This window comes from Pocillopora damicornis, chromosome 1 (genome assembly GCF_964200805.1).
Source record: "Pocillopora damicornis chromosome 1, jaPocDami1.2, whole genome shotgun sequence".
Taxonomy (NCBI): Eukaryota; Metazoa; Cnidaria; class Anthozoa; order Scleractinia; family Pocilloporidae; genus Pocillopora; species Pocillopora damicornis.
The window spans coordinates 26,368,835-26,392,461 of NC_142670.1; the positions used below are offsets into that span (position 1 = coordinate 26,368,835).

The following is a 23,627-nucleotide window of genomic DNA, read 5'->3' on the forward strand; positions in this document are numbered from 1 at the left end:
CCACTCCACCGAGCAACCATTTGTCGTTTCTACGCATGCTGTTTACCTTCAGCTTGTGTCGATCAACCCTAGGAAAGCGTCTGGCCCCGACGGTATTCCAGCATGGTTGCTAAAGGAAAATGCAGATCTCCTTTCCGATACGATGTCTGATATCATTAACAGTTCATTTGCTGAAGGACGTTTACCACCTTCTTGAAAATCTGCTGATACCGTGCCGATCCCAAAGCAGAAACCAATTAAAGACGCAAATAAACACCTGCGTCCCATCTCGTTAACGTCCATTCTCTCTAAGGTGGCAGAGGAGTTTGTTGTTGCGGAATACTTGCGACCATCAATTCTCAAGAAAATTGGAGACAATCAATTTGGGGCTATCCCAAAATCTTCTCCAACACATACATTAATCAGTATGGTGCACTCCTGGGCCAAACACACAAACGGTACAGGGTCCACCGTCAGAGTCGTCTTATTCGATTACCGGAAGGCTTTTGACTTGATAGACCACGCGCTTCTCGCTGGGAAACTGCTCGCCTTGGACATACCGGTTGGCGTATCGTTTTGGATCATCGACTTCCTTATAGATCGTACGTAGAGAGTCAAGTTGGGAGAAGATTGCCTGTCCGAATGGAGGAATGTACCGGCAGGGGTGCCTCAGGGAGCCAAAGCTAGGGCCGTGGCTGTTTATTCTTATGATCGACGACGTCAACACCAACAATACGAATCTTTGGAAACACGTGGATGACACAACTATTGCAGAGTGTGTTCACAAGAAAGAAGGTAGTCGTATTCAATCTGATGTGGAGGAACTGATTACTAAGTCTAATCAAAATAAGTTCCAGCTAAATGAATCGAAATGTAAGGAACTGCGGATTTCGTTCGCTAAATCAGCCACGGACTTTGCTCCAATTGTTATTAACGGGAAAGCAATAGAGGTAGTGCCTACTGTTAAGTTGTTGGGACTAAACATTTCTCCCGATCTTTGGTGGAACTGTCATGTTGCTGAAATAAGTAAAAAAGTTGCAAGTCGATTATATTTTCTTAAACAACTGAAGAGAGCGAATATTCCCACCAAAGATCTGCTAATCTTTTACAGGACTTGTATCCGCCCAGTAATGGAATATGCATGGCCGGTATTTTGACAACGCGCTTCCTGCATATTTATCTGTTGAGTTAGAACAGCTACAGAAACGTGCCATGCGAATTATTTTTCCGTTTGTTCCATATAGCGACACATTAAATCAAGCCAACTTGAAGACGCTCTCCCAACGCAGGCAGTCTATCACAACTGAGCATTTTGATTCCATCACCTGTAACTCAGACCATAAACTGTATATTAAGCTCCTGCCCCCTCAGAACAACTGTGAACTCAATTTGAGACGAAAGAGGAAATTTAATGTTCCTCTGGCTAAGACGAAGAGACTCATGAATAGATTCACATATAGTAATTGTAGTTAATCTGTCTACATTTTTCTTATACTTTTTTCATACTTTTATTAGATTTTACTATTGTAACGATTTATCTAATTCAGCTTTTGGCTGCGATTTTAATCAGAATAAACTATCTACAATCTATAATAATTGAGTATATCAGTTTTCCGTAAACGGTTGGAGTAATTTGATGCATAATTTTAGGACAAACGGTCATTTCAGCAAATACTTGAGCTTGACGTGCTCATTTCGACTAAAAATAAATGACAATGATTCGCTTTCAGCTATGTTACAAAAATTTATTCAATCCACGGATGAAAATGTTTATACAAAACAGAAAGCTCTAAGCCTCTCCTGGGAAACCATATAGGTTATGCATGCAGCCACTTCCAAAACAACACACTGCATATTGGTACATAGAACACAATCTAAGAACAGCGAACCTACGTGAGAATTTCGCAATTCTAAAGAAGTGCCCTAGAAAGCTCGACTATCTTATATTCGAGATCCTCCTGATAAAAAAAAAAAAAGAAAAAAAAAGATCAGACATTAACCTTATAGACCATGACTCAATATCTTTGTATTCAGTCATGGCTTGTAGTTTTGATTGATTCTAGGTTAACTTCACCAATTCACATAAGACCATAAAGTCTAGGGAGGACCATAGATTTGCCAGTCTATGGCTGAGAAGCGTTTACCCTCGTTAAGTAAAGACAATAACGTGATTTCGAGTGCAATTTGGCGTGAATAAGCCCGAGTATATTTTTCAAAGACAACAAAATTACACGAGCCCGTAAGGCAAGCGCAATTTGTAATCTTTGAAAAACTTACAAGTGCTTATTATACCAAATTGTAAGAGTAATCATCTTATTACTTCCTAATAATGCACAGGAAAAAACAATCGCAGAAGGTCAAGAAAGACGAAATTTTAAAGGCGTGCGCGCACTAATTTGTAATTTCGTCACAAGCTAACGTGCTTTCTCGAAATGAGAACTAGGAGAGGGAAAAACGACAGAAAGACAGCAAACACTTTTAAAGCAAAACTGATTAACGTCTTTTTATTGAAAATACTACAAATGCATTCGGCAAGCTGAAACTCAATTTATTTTTGAGAGACACTAAAATCTGGGAAAGACCGTTCTTTTTCTAATTTACCGTTTTATTCTACTTTCGGCAACAGCAAAAGCTGTAGTAGGGGTAACCTTTAGGAAAGCGATTGATATCAGTAGGGGAGGCTGACACTTCACTCCCTCTTTCGGCCGAGTGACTACAGAGATAGTTGTAGAAAGCCCCGATCTCGTGTTACAACTTTGCACCTGCGTTACAAATTTGCACTCGTGTTACATGAGAACGGACTCGTTTTCAGCCAATCAGAAGCGCGTAATTTTTTTCCATGTCCATTACTAATAAAGTTATTTATATATAACACTTACCCAAACTCCATTCGGCTGAAATTACTTGTATGAATACAAAGCACACTTTCAAGCTTTGTTCTCATTAAAGAAATCATTTATGTACCTTAACATTTCTATACATATTTACATGCAGTACATCAATTATGCCAACCCTTTCAATTTTGACAATGATAACAGGATGTAATCGAAACGTTATGTTATGCTTTTTTCGTTGATTTAAATCCGTACACTCTCTGTATTACGTTGATTGCAGTTTCCTTTACCAATTTCTCTACCTCCATCCCATCTCTATCATTTACCCCTACCACTAAATCCGGTGTCCTTGTCAAATAAAGCATTCCCTTGCAGCCAATGGTATTATGTTCTTCGTAACAGAAAATACATTATTCATCATTCTTTTCTAAAGACCAATGTCGTCGACTGGAGTTCAAAGCTGCCCTTGCCTTCAAAGGAAAACGGTTGCTTAACCACAAGATAAAAGAAGTTGACAACGTCGCAAAGGACCTCTGTGGAGCATTGTGTTTCATGGAACCCAACTATGTCAGCTATAATATACTAGTATCCAATGATTCTCCCTCGATCACCAAATGCGAGATAAATAACGCTACACATTTTGAACGCCCGAGTGATCTGGTGTCATTTCCAAACAGCACCTATCGTGGATCCAAGGTGTGTTTATAGCTGCAATGATTAGGATAACAGAGGTCTTCTTTCGGCCAATCTGTATGTCTTTGTTATAATTAATTTTTTTACTGGTTTATTCACATCTTTTTAATTTTGACTGTAAATATATAAAAACCATATATGTGAACTGTGGTTAAAGAAAAAAATTTGATAGCGATCTTCGCTTTAATGAACACTACTTAAACTGTAGTGAAAATAAGGCCTGAAAAAAATTCAGGCTTGTACGGAATTTGAATCCATGACCTTTGCGATATCGGTGCAGCGCTCCATCCACTGAGGTAACAAGCCATGTGGGAGCTGGTCCGCAGTTCATAGATATGATTTTCATAAATTTACAGTTATTTATTCTTCCCTTCACGGGTTTTTTGGAACCAACATAATGACCAGTATCCAGTTGGCATACACGACAGTTAGGTTAAGTGCTTTCAATTATCATTGTTTGCAATTAACGCGATTGGTTCTGAGACGTAGATTACAAAATAACGCACTCTACTTAGTACTCTCCTCGTGCACTTTTTTTTTTATTTTTTCTTTGAGGATGAAGAAAGAGCAACGGTCAACTATGAGAGAAAACTAGGGAAGGAAGTATTGGGGGAAGTAGGAGGGGAGGGGGGGGAGGTAGGTAACGACAGGTCGAAAGGCGTTTATCTGGAGGGGGATATCCTCATTGCCGCTTCTAGCAATGGAGAACGCGATGAACCCTCTCTGCAATGCAACCCTGTCAGTAGCTCGATGTGTTTACCGTTCCTGACGGTGCGACTTCTTTCATTAAGCTCAAAATAAAAAGTGACGTAGTTGCTAAGAGGACGTTAAAGTTGGTGATTTCACGATTTTGTTCTGTATGAGGTGCCTAAGAAAGGTACAAATTTTTTTGACGCACGTGCTGCGCAGTTGCTTTGCTCATTAGATCTTTTGTTTCGCTACGTTTTCTTTACTGTCGTCGTCAAGGTTTTCTTTAAGTCCTTAATAAATTAAAGATATGCAGATCCTAACTCACTGTGTCTGTGCTTTACTTAGAAGTCTGTGGTCTCGAAATCTCTGTAATTGAATTTCTACATGATCCTTTCTTTAAGACGTTGATGAGTGTAACCAAATAAGAAGTACATTATCCATCAGCCATTCTACATGCAGGCCGCGCCTCATTCTTGCTGCAACACAAGCAGGGCTATGAGCCTTATTATTCAGCTTTTACATGCTAGTGCATATGGCACTTAATTTATGGTTTAAATGACTGTTAGAAATAAAGGAAAAACGTTTAGAAGCTCATGTAATCTTTTGATGTCACCCATTCCTCCAGGCCTCTTAGGAATGTCTTTGTGTTAATTTCAGATTTCGACGAGTGTAATTTGGTGGATAATAATTGCTTTAAGGGTGGTGCCAATTGTACAGACACTGTAGGGTCATTCAAATGCACCTGCCAGACTCGATATTTCTGGAATGGCATGAAATGCGAAGATTTGTTTACGGTAATATTGTTTAGGCTTGTGTGAACATCGTTTCAAGGAGTCTTTCTTACTATTTTTCTGCCTGTTTCTCCCTCTCCCTCTCTCTCTCCCCCTTTTTCCCTTTTTCTCTCCCCCTCTTCTTAGTCCAATGCTCTCTCTCTGTCATAATCCCTATCATTAGACTGTCCGTGTGTCTGTCTTCTGTCTGTCTGATTATCTGCACGTTCATTTTGTTTGTCTCTTTATTTTCCAACTGCTTGTAATTCTTTATTAACATTAAAACGTAAAAATCGGAATTCAGTTTCATTTTCGTTCTGTGATGAGAACAGCAACGGAAATAACTGACGAGGGCATGTTTTCCGACAAAAAGATGAATTTTCTGCAATCTGAATCTTAATTTGATCGGCGATATTTGTTACTCCTGAGCTACTTCTAGCGCCAATATTAGCAAAAACTACCAAAAGTGAGAGGCACTCAAATGCATAATTTGCCGTTGAAAAGTGATTTCATGTTAGCTTATTTAAGCTTTTTTGAGGTGAACACTTAGCTGTGAATTCAAGTGCCTTGTTCCTTTAAAAGTCCTTTTTTTAGTTTGAAACTGTCATCGCCGAAAAAAAAAATTATTCTTGTGTTCCATTCGGAAAGAAGCGAAAATCACAGGGTACGAAATTTGCAGGTAATAGGCGCCCTCCGAACTGCATACTTTCCCTTCTTGGTAAGGAAATGTAATTGTAAAGGTGGTGGAAATAATTTCGTATTATTTGCCTACTGTTTTCTAAAAAGGTGCATGGTATACCTGTAAAGCATTAAGAATCTTGAACTTTAATCAATTCTTGAAAGTTCCAAATTTTTCTGACGGTGCGACATCTTCCCTTGAGTTCAAAGTAAAACGCGATGAAATTGCTGCGGAGGTTTCCCCGCTAGGTGGACGTGAAAGTTAGTTGTTTCAGGTTTTTTTTTCTTGTATGGGACAGCTAAGAAAAGTACAAGATTTATAACACACTTGCTACGTTATTTTTTTTCTCGTTAGCTCTTTTGTTTTGCTACGTCTACGGTCTACGTTCTGAAAATCCCTTAGTAAAAATAAAATATGCGGCCCCTCACTCATTGCAAGATATGAATTATTAGTTGTCTGTGCATGGTAGAAAATCGAAACCTTGGTAATTGAATTACTTCAAATTTTTCTTTAAGACGTTGGTGAGAGGGTCTGGATGGGGGTATCTCGAAAACACTAAACACTAAAATTTTACCTTCTATAACATCAAACATTAAAATTTTGGGCTGTTTAACATCTAACACTAAAAAATTCTCTGAAACACTAAAATTGATACAAATGTAACGAGAAACGGCTAAAAAATGCGCCAGATACTGATAACGATAAACGCGGGCATTCAATATGGAATCAGCTACAATTGATTTACATACTGTGTCATTTTGATTGCAATTTTGTGTTGTTCATTGTTTATGTCTCTGTCATGGAAAATTATTGGAGACTATTTCTCTGCAGAAGGGTACATTATGCTTAACAATTAAAATTTTCCTCTGTCGTTATCACACTTTCGCAAACTTTCATTTGAACAATTTGTTTATTTAATCATCATCATGCTCCTTTTACCTACCGGGAAAAGGCTGTTGCATCCTCACTAGCCATCCTCTTGTTTCTTAGCACATGTATTAGCAGCAAGCAAGCCTTGAATCTAAACTCCCCCTTTCCTTCTTTACGGTTTGTCTCCAAGTCTCTTTAGGTCTACCTCTTCATCGTTTGCTTTCCAGGGTCCAAGGTGGCGCTATTTACGGGTTGTTATGCAATTAACTCTTGATCACAGATTCATCACAAGGTAATGTATATGCGCAGACCCGATAGTGCAAACTCTACAAGTCAAGGCGAAAATGAGCGCGAATGGCGCGCCCGGACCTGGTGAGTGTTGTTGTGTGGGGGTAGGAGTCGTGATCGTCATCATCCACATCGGTGCCTGAGTCGGTGTCGTATTCATCCTCTTGATCTGGCGCTTCAACAACAGCAACTATTTCAATAGTGCTATCGTCCACAAACGTGATACTGGGTGCGTGCGAGTCCCCATCGTCATCTATGATATGCGGAGTAATTTGTTCCATTACTTCTCCTTCAACAGTTGGGTCGTTGTGGAACATTACTTTGGTATGAGGAGGTTGAGTGTAATACACTGCTGGTGGGAGAGCTCCGGCTTTGTCTTTTGTGGTTTCACTGCGCACTGTTCTCTGCCTCACGGGACGAAATTTATCCACCAACTCCTTCATCGCTACTTCAATTAGAGGATCTATCCTTGCAGCTGTTGGAGACTTCATCACTTCAACATCTGCCAACTCCATAATAGATGTTGCAACTGGATAAAACGATTTGTCATGTGTAAAGTATTTGGCACTCCATTTTGTTGTTCTTTTTAATGATTCTTTTGCAATTGTTCCAAAGTCTCGAGCATACTGTAAAGCTGTAAAAGTCTCGTCTTTGAAGTGGGAGACTGCATGAAGGTTTTCAATTATAGTGGTCAGTAATGTACGGAGGTCAAGGTCACCAACATAATCCTCATTTATGTTCTTCAAGTTATTTTGCAGTCGTGCCATACCTTGTTCAAGGAGTTCTAACGAGTTCATGTTGTAGTGCTGTTTAACTGTAGCAACTGTGCTTTTAATATATTCGTTCACTGATGAAACATTGTTCACAGCATCTTGAAGGGATAGTGATACTGCGTCTACGGTATGAGCACCAATTCCAAAACTGTCGTACAGCTTCCCAAGGGCTTGAAGAAAGGACACTGTCCCAGTAAGCGGTGAAACTATTTTTACCGTTCCAGCAGCTACGTCCGACACCAATATAGTATTCTGGAAACTGCATATTCCGTGGACTTGCGCAAAGGTACAGGTTTCACCAGTTCCATCATTAGTTCCTTCTTTTCCAGTGCCCATCAATGTTTTAACAGTTGAGGTTTTCGGATCGAAGGTCTTGACTTTCCTATCTACGATGTCAGTGAACACAATTACGTCGCCATAATGACACAGCCTCTTGATTTCACTGCATGAATCGGACGAATTCTGCAGGAGCTGTTTGACGTTTGAATTTGCCAGGTCACAATCGTATAACCCACCTGCATTACCAGATGCAGTCAAGTATGCGGACCCTCTCCACACACAAAGAGATTCAACACTGGAAACGCCATCGGGATAATGTATTTCTCGCATGCTAGTACCAACGACAGCAACTCCATTGCAGCTTACTTCCAACTGAATAATCCTTTGGTGCTCGTCATCCGCACACAAAAGGATGTCTGTACTCGCCACACAAATTGACGTTGGTTTTACTAAAGGCGTGTTAAGCTGGATGATTTCTGGGTTCTTAACTTGTGCAGCTAAAGCTTTTAAATGTGTCGCGAGTCGCTTCCGAAGAATTGGCACTGTGCCATCCTGTGATAAACTAAAACGACTCAGCTGTGAAAGTAGTTCTGCTCGCGATTTCAGGCCCTCCGGCTTTAAACGTACTTTGCCTTCCAAGTCAATAACACGGATTGCCCCAGATCCACTTTCAGAAACGAAAACTATACCACTGGTAAAACAAAGGTCCCTTGCATCCTTGAATGTCTCTTTCCGAACGTGAACATCAACTGGTTGATGCAAACGTAATTCCACGAGACGAGCCTCTTGAGATTCGAAGTCATAGTCTAACACAAGCACTTTTCCTTGAGCCCCACTTTCAATCGCAATGGGTCTTTTGCATATCCCACTCTGATTGGATTTCCAAAAGCGATACTTTTCTGGAACTATTGTGTGGACGACCAAACTTATTCCTCTCAGTACCTCTAGTACCGAGGTTCTAGTAAGGCGCACGATAGGTTCTACAGCCATCCGATCTTTATTCCTTACGCAGTCCAGGGTCACCATTTTTCGTAACTTCTTACGTACATCAGGGCCAGCAGAATCGCGGAGTGTTCGAATTAGAACTAGACTACTCTTCGCGCCCTCAAGATCAATGAACCAGTTGGCCCAGCTGCATTTCACACTCTTGCCAAGATGAACCACATCTGGCAGGGCGACAAGAAGCGAAAGTTCAATAGGTAATGTACCATCTTCGGCCATAGAGTGTAGATTTGACAACGCCTTCTTGTTACACTCTTCACAATCGGTAATTACCGTTGCAGCAAGAAACCTGTTACACTTTAGTCCTTTTTCTAAACACCGGTTACAAGCCCTTAAGGAAGGAATGTGTGAGACCTGGCCATTTTGTTTACAGGCTGAGCAAACAGATTTGAGCTTAAGACACTCATCACAGCTGCTAAAGCAAGATGGCATGTCATTTGATACAATTTGACTTACAGACGCCTGGAGCTTCAAACACATTTGGCAAGTTTGCAAGGTCTTAGCTGTGTCTTGTATAGATTTGAGGATTTCTTCACCAGTTACTGATTTGGGGCGATAGTACACACCAACTGGAATTGATGAGCCGTTGTCCAGTGATGTACCTACGACCACTTCAGCGCTTGTTAAGAGCTTTTTTTTTATTTCCTCAGGATCAGAAATGGAGTTGCTGCTGAAATTATTTTGGTCTATTTGAGTTGTTAGCCCAACCACCATTTTCTGAAGTGAATCATATTCTAGGCCAGGTTTTAATGGAGTTCCATCAATAGCTTGTGACAATGGGATAACGTTCAACTTGTCTGTAGAAACAAGCGCTGGCAAATCAGCTTGTCGATTGAAGGCAAAGGAATACAAGGACAATAGATGCGGTTTTATCACCCCACTGGCTGAAGTATAACCAGCTTGAAAGCGTTTTGACGAATTTGTTGACAGACCGCAAAGATTGAAATCAGAAAATGTGTTGAATTCTTTCAGTCCCCCTCTCCCAGTTCCAAAGAAACCAGGCCCTCTCACAAAATTTCGTGTCCGACTACCTCCGAGATACTTGATAGTGTCAAAAAACTCGCACACATCTCGGTCCCATGTGAAATCTGAAGCAGACTTAGGATCAACTAGAGCGAAAGATGTAGTGTTGTCAATAAATTTGTAGTAGAGACAGTCTTCCGGAATTTTTCCTTTCTCAAGAAGTTGGTTGAGTTTAATAGCAACTGGATGGGCATTCTCCACACACCTAGAAGAATAAACGTACACAAACGTCTAAATGCGCAAAGACCACACACAGACCAATGCTAACAATTTGTCAATTCTCATAAATTATAGTGCAACAACATTTCCCCATTACGTAAGCAACCTCAACAAAACTCGCAAGCTTAGAGTTGGAGCCAATAGAAACTACAAGATCAAACACAAATGGACCATCTGTCCTCCATCTTTCTAGTTACATAAACACTCACAAGTTAAAACATGTCAAGTCATCATCCACGTTCGCATCGCTTATCACATGACCCTCCGGATCCTGTGTTGAATCTTTCTGGTCAACATAGCCAGCTTCATCAAAAGCACAATGTGTTTCTTCATCCCATGATTCAATACATGAACTGACAGTCTCATCATGGCTTTGAGACAAGTCTGCGGATTCTTCCAAATCTTCGTTTAGGTAAACACTATCACTGTATAAGGAAATTATCACATACATGTATTATAGTTTTCGCAACATATAGATTCATTTCTGGTCATTGTTCATTGTGTTCACAGTATCAGCCAGTATCAGGAATTTCAAAAGGGGAACAAAGAAGAACATATATAACATTGGGACACTACAAGCAATGGAGAATGCTCCAGATATTAAGCTTTGTAATGGATTTTTGGTATCATGATACAAATGCCAATTGTTTTTAGTAGTTCCACTATTTGCTAACTGCCATGCAATTATATTTTGGCAAAATATGATTTTCTTCTTACACATGAAACACACGTGCAAACATCAATTTGAAAAACATAAACTGCTTTATTTCATTAAGTTCAAAATATCAACAAAAACTATGCATTAAGACTCTATCAGCAGTACTACAAATGCTGGTCAAAGACATTGGTTTTGAGATCTATGGAAAAAGCTAAACAATCTTTGTGTGTACAACAAATATTATCTATTGGTACATGGTAATGACATGTCTATGCATGAGTTCTATAATAATCTAGATTTTCATCCAAAAAAAAGTTCTTTTATACAACAATATATTCTTCAGTAAGGTTTTTACTTGTCAGAGCCTGTTTCTATGGCATCAGCACCAGTAAAGCCCTCCTGCTCATCTTGTGACATGGAATTGCTGCTTGATGCTGAAGAAAGTCGTTCACAATTTCCTTTTTTCCAAAGGCTGTCCAGGGTGTGGTTGTTTTTCATTAAACGCTGTGCTTTCTCGTAATTTCTTTGGCACTTATTGAAATGTGCTACAAAGGACAAATTTTTAGCAAAGGTGAACAGTGTATTCCTAGGTTTACATTTCTCCACCATGGGGATTATTGAAAAAGTGATAAGGGAAGTTCAACTTAATTATAAACATTCATTAGTCTTTTAGAAGATCAGCTGAATACAAAAGACCAGAGTTACTATCACCTAAATACACTCGGAATTATTATTTTTTCTTATTCTGAGTACTGAAACATGTGATCTGCAGTAATGATATTGGTAAATTAAAAATATTTGTTTAAACTTACTGATTTTGAAGTAATTGACCTTCCCTTGGGTGGTTCTGCTGGACTTAGTACTGATAAAATACGGTTTCTTGCAGACTCCAGAAGTAAATTTCACCTCATTAAGAGCTGAGCTTCCAGCAAGCTTCCCTAAGTCTAAGCGAGATAAAAGTAAACACATAAGTAAAGGTAAAAGTACAAGTAAAAGTAGAAATTCAAAAACCACCTATTTCATTAAAATTTACCTGTTTGAAGCTCATCTAATTCATGCCTCTGACGCACACTTCTCACAACTTTATTGTCTCGCAAAATATTTTGAACTAGTTCTTTATCTTCCTGACATTCTTGTCTTCTATTCCTACTTCTATTTCTCGCAGAATCTGATGCTCCAGGCTCATTGTCTATGATGGCAATTTCTGGATCTTTATCTTCTGAAGAACTTGTTGAAGTACCAAGAGGTTCTTTAGGAGTTTGCTTCACACCCGGTACAAGCACCATTTTCTTGTCTGACCAATTAATTATTTTCTGTACCACATGTACTTAAAAAAGATGAAAAAGATGAAATTTTACTTTAGTATTTCATACTTATAACCTTCAAAGTAATTATCCTTTTCTAAGATCGAATAAGGATAATTTGTAACCCCCAATTTTCTAATACATATATTGTGGTTATATTTATCATTAGTTCAAAACTTTTTCCTGCACTTTATGAATTCGACAGATCAGTTGTCCACTTACTATTGAGTTCACTTTGGGTTTCGTCAGAAACAAGGAGTGGCACTTCCATCTCCCACTGTTGTTGCGTAAGGATACGTAAATTCTTCGTTTTCCCGTGAGCACTCCTGGCCAGCCGGTACAGTTTCAGCTCGAAATTTCCCATACCCAGCGACGTAGCCATTTGCGAAATACCAAGAAAGTTGATCATATGCTTCCTGGCATCCGTTCGATTTCTTTGGTCTATACCGATTGGAATTCTACTGCGATGTCTCTCAAAAGCATCTTCCTCGCCACATCTATAAAAGCTGATCAATACTTCCGCAATTCCTGCCGATGCGGACGAGGCGGCCATTTTGCATGCAGAAGTCTGCTGAAAAACCGCTGACCACAGAATGTCTACAGAACTTATGCGCATGAGTACAAAGTATGCATGCTGACCAGTTCGGTTAGTTCTGCGCAGACTCTTCTCCTTTTGTTTCTAGTTTGCACGCCTTTATCATAAGAGCTAAGTTTGAACAAATCTTAGTCCTTTTTTCTAATATTATTGCTTTCTCTGTAAAACTTTTATTGACCTTTATTGAGTGAAATCGCTGTTCTAATACCTTTTAACACTTAACCCTTAACTTTTTTTAAACGCTTAACATTAAAATTTTACCCATTTTAACACTAAACATTAAAAAAAACGGCCAAATAACACTTGACACTAAACCCCATCCAGACCCTCTGGTGAGTGCAGTCTGGGAGAACACAAATGTGATTCAAATGCTGAATGTAGAAATGTAATTGGATCCTACAGCTGCAAATGTAAAGAGGGATTTTCAGGAGATGGCCAAAGGTGCTCAGGTGAGTGTTGACTATTATACCTCAGCAATTCTTCAGAAAAGCCGCACCGCATTCCTGTTGTGACACAAAAATGTGTCTGTATATGAGTCCTTTTTTTCAACTTCTGCATGCTTGTTCATGTGCCATTTTTTTTATAGTTTGAATGACAGGTAGAGCTTAAATTATAAACAGCGACGAAATTAGCCATTTGAAAATAAAAAATGTTTAGAAGCTCGAGTAATCTTTTAGTGTTATCCATTCTACCAGGCCTCTCATCAATGTCTTGCCGCTATTTTCAGATATCGACGAGTGTGCTTTGGTTAATAATAATTGTACCAAGGGTGGCGCCAATTGCACAAACACTCTGGGGTCATTCAACCGCACCTGCCAAACTAAATATTTCTGGAATGGAATTGAATGTGAAGGTTTGTTTTCTATACCTCTGTTTGATAAAATTTTTAAACCAATTAGAAATAGCCGTCTTTCTGGCTCTGTCTGGTTGTCTGAGCCTTCATTTTTTCGTCTTTTTGTGTGTCCATGTGTTCGTCATTCTGCATTTCTTTTGAAAGGTTGGAATAGGCCACTTCCGAGTTCTCGGACATCAGTGATCTGGTGCCGAAATTACGGCGTGAGAACGAGGCTAAGAGCGAAGTCGCCCTCATCGGTATACAGAATAAAGAGCCGTGCTAATGAGCGAAAATTTCCCGAAACTGGGTGTTAGAGAGTGTAAAATTACTTGTAAAAGAGAACTATTAAGCTTAGAGATGGCGGCAAAGTAAAAAAAAAAAGCCGAGCTGTTCAATTTAAGCAAGAAAACAGATAAAAAAACAACCCGCTTCTTCCGAACACTTCGCAATAAACGAGAAACACTTTTAAATGCACTACTTACTTCCACTCTTGATAATTTTTCAAGCCAACTTTATTTGACATGACAGATGATTTCCCCGTTTCGCCCTCTTTTAAATACCCTAATCTACATATGGGTCATTGCCAAAAGTCATTTTCGATTTTAGTGTGCCTTAATACAAGGGTGGCAGGATTCTAGCTCGTTGTAAAAAATAATTTAGCGGACTGGCACTCCTATAGCGAATCTTTTATTTGAAGAAAGAAGTTAATGGAAAGTCAATGCCGAGCTGGTTCAACATTTTCCGTGTGTTTTTACACAACATCGTCGCTGTAATGTGTCAAGTGCCTGCTTATATTAAAAAAGGATGGTAATAATGCGTGAATAATCCTGACAATGAATGATGATGCAATCAAGGTCAGATTTAAACCATGTGATTATCATTTCCTTTTTGAATTGCAATTAACTTTCCAGCCGACGGTTGTTATAACTACTCAATTCTGAACGACGGTAACAGAAAGAGCAGTTACGGTACACCCCAGGGAAGTGAACAGTGTGACAGCAAGCTATCTGAGGGATGGTATTGTTTTGAGGGAGCTGCTGGAACAAAAATGCCAACAGAGCGTGTGCCAGCATACAGATGTGGTACAGGCTGGTCAGGTTGGTTGAAAGGTGCTCATCCTACATTGGAGGATGGTGAAGTAAAAAGAGAGGTCTGCTTTAGTGATCGTAACACAGGTTGCACAGGCAAGAGAAATATTTTAGTGAAAAACTGTGGATCCTTCTATATCTACTATCTCCATGAAACACCACAATGCAGTTCGCGCTACTGTGGGACTAATTAATGAGGGGCTAAAAAGTTGAAAAAAAAAAGAAATTGAATGTGAAGGATTTATTAATTCATTTGTAAATACAATTGTAATTTTATAACTGGTCTTGTGAACGTGCAGTGATTCAGAATGAATGTTTACGATTTTCTCTTATTTACCGCTCTTCAAGTTGAGATTGACTAAAGGCATTGTAGTTTTTATCATTTCTTTACATGTCATTTTCTCGTTTGCAAGCCTGTCCCATGGTCAATTTTTTTTTCATTGTGCATGGTTATCGATCTGGTCATATGCAGGCATTTAAAATTTACTTTTCCTAATTTGTGTCGAAAAGACATGATGGACATTATCGAATATAATCGATCGCGGAAGAAGACGCGAAGACCTCGACATTTTAGTTACTTTCAAAAATCGGAGACCAAGTGTTGCAACGAGATTGCCTGGGTGACAAATTGGTGTTAACCAGCACTTGAGTGGAAAAGATTGTAATTGTTTTTGGTGTAAGGGCGCATAATCTCAGCATAATAATATCCTTACAACAATTATTTACTGATAGTGCGTCTTAATGTCGAGATAATTCTGTGCTGTTTAAAAAGTTACAGAAAGTAAATCTTCTCTTTGAATAATGGTTCGATAACTGCTCGTTCCATTTCTTTATTTTCGAGCTTGTATCGGACCCTAACTGTTTACATATACAGCGGCAAAAACACTGCAGACGAAGTTCTGTAATACAAAAACCTTATTGACAAAGCAAATTGTCCGTATAAGGGATATGTCCGTTTCATTAAGTTCAATATGGTGTAACTCTCAAGATTGAAGTGTCCATAGGAACATGAGCAGGCACACGAGTGCTTCTTTTCTCCGAGTATAAATAGACCATAATTGTATGACGCTCAGGGTGCGTTGTCCTTATTGTCCTCTATATCAGTAAGGTTCCTTATTAATGAAGAGAATATAGCAGAATTTGATCTAGATATACAAGATTGTCCGCCGTTCTTGTTGGCGAGGTGTCGGTATTGCAGAGGTGTTCGCAAGGAAAAGGTTCAACTGTAACATAAGTGGTTTTGTATTTTTTTTCTCTCAGCGTGTTACCAGCACTGATTTAGTTTACTTTTCCTGTTTTCGCTAATGTTTCTTTTAAAAATTGAACTGTAACCAGGATATGACATAGTAAAAAGGCAAAAAACGTTCTCTGGTTAAAAAGGTTTTAAAATATGAGCTTTCGGCTATTGTACTATAGCCTTTAACGAATGTAAAGAATAAGCGCGTGAATGGAAATATATACAGGGGAGGGTGTGAAAAAGATAAAACTAAAAAATACAATAGAAGTATGAAAAGTTCAAAAATGGACAATAAAACAAAATCAAATTACAATAAGATAGAATATTGTCTTGGTAACGGTTTAGAATTATTGTCTGCGCCGACAGTTTTTGCGGTATGCCAAGATTCTAGTGCTTTTCGAACGCGGTAATTGCCTTTGTCTATCACGGTAGCGCCCTCAAAGTCAATCGCGTGATTGTTTTCCCACGCATGGTTGGCAATGTTCGAGCCACTCGTATAGTTTTTAAGATTTCGTTGATGTTCTTTTCTTCGGGTTTTAAAGCATCTGCCAGTTTCTCCTACATAACTCCAACAGCAGTCAGAGCACGGAATTTTGTAGACAACATTGCATTGTAGATCTAAGGGCTGCCTAAACTTAGGTGACGGGATTTCTTGTTGCAGGGTTTTAGCCGGTTTGCTAGCCACACGAATGTCATTTTTACGAAGTAATCTGGTAAGGGGCTCAGTCAGGCCGCTGATGTAGGGAAGACAAGCGAAACCCAGAGATGTGTCTGATGGATGGGCCCATTTGAAGAACATGGACTCTAACTCTTCTGGTGGAGGAGTTGTCGGAGCTGACTTCTTTTTTAAAATGTTGGAAATAACTATTGATGGGTAGCCATTAGCTTTTAAGGCGTCGGTAACGTGGCTAGTCTCGCGTCTTTTACCTTCAATGGTGCTCGGAAGGTTGGCTGCACGGAATAGAAGGGTCAAGGCCGCACCGACTTTATGTTTTAATTCATGATGTGAAGAAAAATCCAGATATCTATCTGTGTGTGTCGGCTTCCTGTAAACATCTATGCTAGTAACACTATTTTTCCTGGAAACAAGCGTGTCCAGGAAAGAGATTTGACCATTGTTTTCTTCTTCGAATGTAAAAGCGATTTTGGGATCAATGGAGTTTAAGGCGTCATGGAAGGAGGAGACAGCATCTTTCTTGATGATAACAAAGCTGTCGTCAACATATCGTTTCCAAACCCTTGGTGCAACTGTAGAGGTATTGATGGCTAATTCTTCAACCACCTCCATGCAAAGATTAGCGACGATAGGGCTTACAGGGCTGCCCATGGCACATCCGTGGACTTGCTTGTATATACAGCTATTGTAAACAAAATAGTTGTTGGAGAGAGTGAAGTCCAATAAAGAAATGATGTCATCGGTAGTAGTAAGGCTTATTCTAGATTGTAAAGTACTGTCATTGTTCAACTTGTTGCGAATATAATCACACGCTTTGTTGACAGGGGTAGCTGTGAAAAGCGACACAACGTCGAATGACACCATAACTTCATCATCAGAAATTTCCGTATTGGCTACTTCTTTGGCAAACTGTGAAGAGTTAAGGACAGAATAGCCATTGAGGTTCTGAATCGGCGATAGGATGTCAGAGAGAAATTTGGATGTGTTGTAAAGGGCAGACCCAATGCTCGATACAATCGGTCGAAGAGGGAATCCTGGTTTGTGGTGTTTAATGGCACCCCGGATGGCAGGCGGAGAACCGTCTGTAGAGCGGAGTGTTTGGTAGACTATTTCGTCTATCTTGTTTTGTGGTTTGAGATCGAGGAGTCTACTGTTCAGTTCCCTTTCAATTTTGGCGAATGGTGAATGGTTTCACACCAAGGGCTCCCTTGGTGTGAAAGGCCGCCTGAAACAGTGTGTTAGTCATTGGGAGTCTGCCATTGCTGCCTCCCCGTTTTGTGCTTGATGTGATTTCTGAGGGTTATAAGCTTTGATTAGAGTCCCTGACCCATGGTTTATTACGAATAATCGTTCAGCCGAACTCCTTCCCAGCTATGTTGAGGAAACTGTTGTCAAGCTGTTGGCGGCTGGTTGCATCGAGGAGCGTTTAGAGCCACCTTACCGTGTGAATCCGTTGACAGTAGCTTAGGGTAAAAAGTTAAGGCCGGTGATTGACCTCCGGCATGTTAACCCGTGCCTTTTAAGGCATTCATTTAAGTACGAGAATTTACATAGTCTTTCCAATGTTTTGGAGCAGAAATGTTGGTTTTTCACCAGGGACCTTGACTCCGGGGTTCAGAGGTTCCTAGGGTTTTCCTTGCCCTGTAGCGGCAAGGTTCGTTTTTTCACTTTCAGGGTCCTTCCATTCGCTTTGAGTTCTACTTGTTTTTGTTTACGAAGTTGCTAAGGCCTTTAGTTAAGCGTTGGCGTTCGATGGGCCACTGTTATTTTCTCTATTTGGATGACGGTATCTCGGGGCTTCCGGAGAGGGTTTCGCGCTTGCAGCTAGTTGGGTCCATCAAAAGGACTTGAAGTTGTGTGGCTTAAAATTGAACAAGGAAAAGTCTAAGTTGGAGCCTATGCAAGTCGGACAGTGGTTGGGCTTTGTTACTGACACAATTGCGATGCAGTTTGGAGTTCCTCTTATGAAAATCGCCTAGCTTAAGAGCGATCTAGATTTCATTATTTCGTCGCGAACCGTTACTTTTAGAGATCTCGCTCAGGTATCCGGTTTCATCAACTCGTTATTTGTAACAGTCGATCTCATCGCTAGTCTGTTTACCTGGCAGATTCATTCTACTATCCAAGCTGGCTGGGACTGTACATTTCCTATTTCTGTTCCTCTATTGAAGGGGTTGCGTTTCTGGTTTCTTAATATTGAGGCCTTTGACGGTTATGGGATTCAGCCAAAGTTCTTCCCCGGAGTAGTTATTTTTTGCGACTATGCTTTCGGCGGTTTCCAAGTTAGGTTTAACGATCAGCCTGTCATTGGTATGTTTACTCCGTTCGAGAGCCAGCAAAGTTCGACTTTCAGGAAACTCAAGGCCAATTTCTACGTCATTCAATCCTAAGCTGTTTCTGTAAGGCGTAAAAAAGTCAAAGTTTTTACTGATAAAGAGAACGCTTCCAGAATTTTTGAAAGTAGGGCCTGAGAAAAGTCAGACCCGTACGGGATTTGAACCTGTGACCTCTGCTATACCAGTGCAGCGCTCTACCAACTGAGCCTACAAGCGAACTGGGAGCTGGTCAATAGACCTTCCAAGTGGTGAATAATGGCTGTAAATATATGGAAATCATAACTGCGAGGATCAATTCTATATTCGTTTCTTCAACTGCAGTGCACATATATGATTTTCACATATTCACAGCCTTGGGAGGTTTATTTGGATCCAACATAATGACCAACTCCCAGATGGCTCGTTACCTCAGTTGGTACAGCGCTGCACCAGTATGGCAGAAGTCCAGGGTTCAAATTCCGTACGGGCCTGAATTTTTTTTCAGGCCATTTTTCAAGTATCAGTTCATAACTGCGAAGATCGACTCTATATTCGTTTCTTCACATGCATGATTTTCATATATTAAAAGCCATTATTAACCCTTTGAGGTGTTTCATCTCAGGAAAAAAAAAATAAACAGCTTCTTTAGAAGCCACCAAATCAAAGAAAGTCTTTGTCTGCGAGTTGTCTTGTGAATGATTAAAATCTGCGATTTTCTATCTCCTTTTTCCATCCCAATCGGTTGACAAGTTATTTCCAATTATTTCTTATGATTATTCAATACAACCCACCCCTAGTCTGGGCCAACATGAGCCAGCGTTTTCTCACCGCAATCATGCGCAATATTGCCCATCTACCGCTGATCGGGTTGTTATCTATGTTATAAACAAGGATCATGGCTAGAAATCGAAGACATCATGGCGGCTAAGCATGCGCATAAAAGACAAATTACGGAGTTTAAATATGGCGGCTGCATAAGGCTTTCTGTGGGAAAATTTTGAAAATCAGACACAGTAATTTTCTGGAAGCGTGTACTAAAAATGCCCTCGTCTGAAATATATCAGAAGAGTGTCCAGATCACTCACCTCCGTTCTCAAACTCTTATGATTTCGCTACGATCTGCCCCAGTCGAAGAAACTTTAAACATTTTTGGTGCCCTAAGTGTCTTAAAATGGCTTATGTTGGTCAGCTAAAGCTTCTCCTGCAGCCACAACAAGGGTTGTTTTATCAATTTCCCACGTTTGTTCGATCTCTTCTAATTGAAGGCTATTTGAAGTCATAAAAGTGTGAATCCACGCTGCCAAACGACTTCCAAAAGTCCAAAAAATTTTTTTTCTTATGGGTCTTGTTCCCAGTAGAGACGTTGACTCAAAAACTAAAATTATAAGATCTGAAAACATATCAAAGAACTCTTCGATCGCCATTTTGTAAAAACATGGTAACCTAGCATTTTATGGACAATACGGCTACAGGGCAGCTACTGGAGGCTCAAAGATTGACATAGATTGCAGCATTGGCGCGAAAATAATTTGACTTGAAAAACAAAATAGTAAGCTTCTTACTTGGACAAGATTTTAACAGCTTCTCAAGCAATATCTCGGAAAGAAAATAATAAAGAAGTTATCAGCGCTGCAAAATGTCTGATACACCTCTATTTGATTCATTTTTAAAATGGAAGTTGGGGATTTATCTATCGAGCGCTTTTGTAAAAGGTAATTTCCGACATCTTTTGATATTTGATTTTAGTGGGATGCGTAGACGCAGTAAGGTGAAACGCAGCTCGTGTTGCGTCCGCAACATCAGCCGCTGACTGACCTCGATTTCTAGCCATGTATACACTTGGAAAGATTTTAAGTCTTTTCAAGAAAGATCTTGAGATGATCATCTTGCGCAATAACAGTCATGGCGGAATTATAAGAGTTTGTATGGGAATATTTACGACCGCTCTAAGGAATAAAAAAAATACGTCAAATTCTCAAAAAAAAATCTCACCTTACTTCCACAGCGTATCGCTTGTTATCTGACTGCTTACTTTGATGAAAAGAACGCATTTTAACGAGTTGTCCATTTCGAGGTTTTCAACGTTCATAAGAAAAGCCCAAGGCTGAACACTCCATTTCCAAACGCCTGATCCGAGAAGCGAAAAATCCAAGCTCAAAATGACCGGGCGGCCACAAATCCAACGCAGAATCCAAGCACATATACTGAAGTTTCATTTCAATTCACTACAAACTCAATCTTCCCCTTGTAACCGACGCTAAGCCGCAGTTTGCTTCACAAATTTCCAGTTTAGAGGTTTCTAACAGCCCGCGTTCACATCAACCTTGACACACGACCGTTGAAAACCAGCTAGGTAACCTTGCCTCCTTTTTAAACGGAGCCTCGCCCGGGACCCCACTGTAACTTGGAAGATGATCATCTCATAGCTGGAGCTTGGGCCGCCTGTGGAGAAATCAGGAATCTTATACATATCAGGTGCGAATCCTTTATAGTTTTATGTAGCTACACAATTTTTATCTTTTCTGAAACTATTCTATTTTAGTTGAAGAATTGTTCGTTTCCTAGATGGAACCTCATTTGGTTTGATCCGATAAACATATATACTGTATTCTGTGGTAAGGATTTATGGTTCCTTAATTCAAAACACATTTTGGCTTAGTCTAAATTAAGTTTTTGATAATTTCTCATGTAAAAACATATTTACTATTAATATTATTTATTGATACTCTTATTAATGCTTCTTTGATTTATGGATACTTCCCCTCTGAATGGAAATGGGCACGTGTAAATCCTTTTTTCAAGAATGGCAAATCAAATGACATGGATAATTATCGACCGATATCTGTACTACCGACCATATCCAAGGTTCTGGAAAGAGTAGTTCACACGCAGTTATATGATTTTCTGGCTAGAGAAAAGTTATTGGGTCCCTACCAATGTGGCTTCCGCAAGGGCCACTCTACTGATTTGGCTGTCTTATCATTCACTAACAGCACAAGGCGCAGTATGGATCAGGGTCTACTAACTGGAGCAGTTTTCATCGATTTGCGGAAAGCGTTCGCCACAGTGGACCATGACCTGCTACTGGAGAAACTCACTATGGGATATGGAGTCACTGGAAAAGAGCTTGGAAGGTTTAGGGATTACCTAACCGATAGACGACAAGTGGTGACAGTCCAAAGTACTCTGTCAGACCCTTGTGATGTTGCTTTTGGTGTGCTGCAAGGTTCAATCCTTGGACCATTGTTGTTTGTGCTGTTCATCAATGATTTACCTACTGCTATCAGCAAATGTAATATATTATTATACGCTGATGATGCGGTTGTTTTTGCAGCCCACAAGGACATTAAAATCTTGGAGGAAACTTTGAATGCCGAACTAGATGAAGTGAATAAATGGACTCTCAGTAATTTTCTTTTATCAACAAAAGAAAAACAGAATTTGTAATTTTTGGAACTGATGCTAGGCTTTCTAAAGCTACTGACAGTAGTTATCAAAATAGGTGATTATGAAATTAATAGAGTTTATGATTTTAAGTATTTAGGCATCGTTCTTGACGATAGTCTTACGTGGAAAGACCATGTTCGTTATGTTATTTCTAAGGTTGCTAAAAGAGTTGGCGCCTCAGAAGGAATATCACTATACATGCAGCTTTCGAGATGTATAATTCATTAATTTTGCCCATTTTTGATTATTGCGATGTTGTTTGGTCCGGCTGCAATAAAGCAGATATGGAAAGTTTTGAATCTTTGCAACGGCGGGCCTCGAAAATTATGGTTAAATCTAAATGTGGTACAACATCCACCGACTATCTTAAATTTCAGAGTTTAGAAGATCGCCGTAACGCTCATATTTTAGGTTTAGTGAAGAGGTGTTTAAAAAATAATGTACCACAGTTTTAAAAGAATTATTTTAAGTTGAATAAGGAAGTTATTTTAAGAGAAACAAGAAGAAGCAATTTTATATACTTACCTGCAGTAAGAATGTATGATTATATTATAATTATAATGGCTCAGTTGTGCATAATAATTATTTAGTAAATAAGAATTAATTTTAATTGTTGTACTGTACTATTATTAACTCATAGTTACTTAGTTTCTTATTACTTATTTTGAACTTTTCATTAGTTTTAATCTAGGGCTCCTATTGATAACAGATATACTTTTAAGTATTCTGAATGGATTACCCTAGTTAAATAAAGGTTTGCTACTGCTACTATACTCTGGTTAAGAATTTATGGTTCCTTGTTTCAAAACACATTTTGGCTTAGTGTGAAATAAGTTTTTGACAATTTATTGTGTAAAAACATATTTACTGTATTGAAAAAGCGAATTTTATCAACGCTGCTAAACAAACCTAAACTTATATTCTGTCAGATGAGGAGAGCAAAATGTGAAAGATTCGTTGAGATTTACATTGCACAATAAGGTAGCAACCCCAATTGTGTATATCAGTTTTCCGTAAACGGTTGGAGTAGTTTGATGTATAATTTTAAGACGAACGGTAATTTCAGCAAATACTTGAGCTTGACGAACTTATTTCGACTGAAAATAAGTTACAACCGCAATTTGTTTGTCGGCTCGGAAAAAGTGGTGATTAGAGGAGGGAATTGCCAAGGAAATCGAAAATTAGGAGCACAATTAAAACACTCTGCTCGAGCGATTCTACGCCGAAATTAAAAACAAACATGGTTAAACCTCGCAAACGACGATTTCATTTAATCGAAAGTGACTCGGACACGGACTGAACAATTCGCAGATGGAAATAGATCTCTAATCCATAAACGTGAATTGTCTCCGTGGTACATCACACAGAGTCTT

The 23,627-nt window shown here is 39.4% G+C and overlaps 3 protein-coding genes across 3 annotated transcripts in view; 1 reads left to right on the forward strand and 2 right to left on the reverse strand.

The window, feature by feature from the left end:
- LOC149052984 (uncharacterized) overlaps positions 1–14,834 on the forward strand; it is an 86,040-nt gene extending 71,206 nt beyond the window's left edge. Inside the window, exons 5-6 of the mRNA XM_089212975.1 lie at positions 13,384–13,509; positions 14,403–14,834. Coding sequence (XP_089069101.1) covers positions 13,384–13,509; positions 14,403–14,773 — 497 coding nt within the window. The 3' untranslated portion in view covers positions 14,774–14,834. The remainder of the gene's footprint in view (positions 1–13,383; positions 13,510–14,402) is intronic.
- LOC149052991 (uncharacterized) lies at positions 11,109–12,923 on the reverse strand. Its single transcript, XM_089201387.1, has 4 exons — positions 12,284–12,923; positions 11,791–12,084; positions 11,570–11,701; positions 11,109–11,302 (listed from the first exon to the last, which is right to left on the reverse strand). Exons 1-4 carry the CDS (start codon positions 12,675–12,677, stop codon positions 11,109–11,111), a joined length of 1,014 nt encoding a protein of 337 aa, XP_089057513.1. The 5' UTR covers positions 12,678–12,923.
- Positions 14,835–16,123: 1,289 nt separating the features above from the next.
- LOC149052992 (uncharacterized) lies at positions 16,124–17,356 on the reverse strand. The gene is made up of 2 exons (XM_089182154.1): positions 16,906–17,356; positions 16,124–16,824 (listed from the first exon to the last, which is right to left on the reverse strand). The coding sequence occupies exons 1-2, from the start codon at positions 17,354–17,356 to the stop codon at positions 16,124–16,126; spliced, it is 1,152 nt and encodes a 383-aa protein (XP_089038280.1).
- Between the last annotated feature and the right edge of the window lie 6,271 nt (positions 17,357–23,627).

Excerpts from the sequence above, each read along its gene's own strand:
- LOC149052991 (XM_089201387.1), bottom strand. The coding sequence starts at position 12,677 with ATGCGCATAAGTTCTGTAGACATTCTGTGGTCAGCGGTTTTTCAGCAG. Across the intron at positions 12,085-12,283 it reads AACCCAAAGTGAACTCAATA|TACATGTGGTACAGAAAATA; the intron begins GTAAGTGGACAA and ends ATCTTTTTTAAG. Across the intron at positions 11,702-11,790 it reads ATTAGATGAGCTTCAAACAG|ACTTAGGGAAGCTTGCTGGA; the intron begins GTAAATTTTAAT and ends TATCTCGCTTAG.
- LOC149052992 (XM_089182154.1), bottom strand. The coding sequence starts at position 17,356 with ATGGTGTCATTCGACGTTGTGTCGCTTTTCACAGCTACCCCTGTCAAC. Across the intron at positions 16,825-16,905 it reads AATCTCTTTCCTGGACACGC|CACATCATGAATTAAAACAT; the intron begins TTGTTTCCAGGA and ends TGGATTTTTCTT.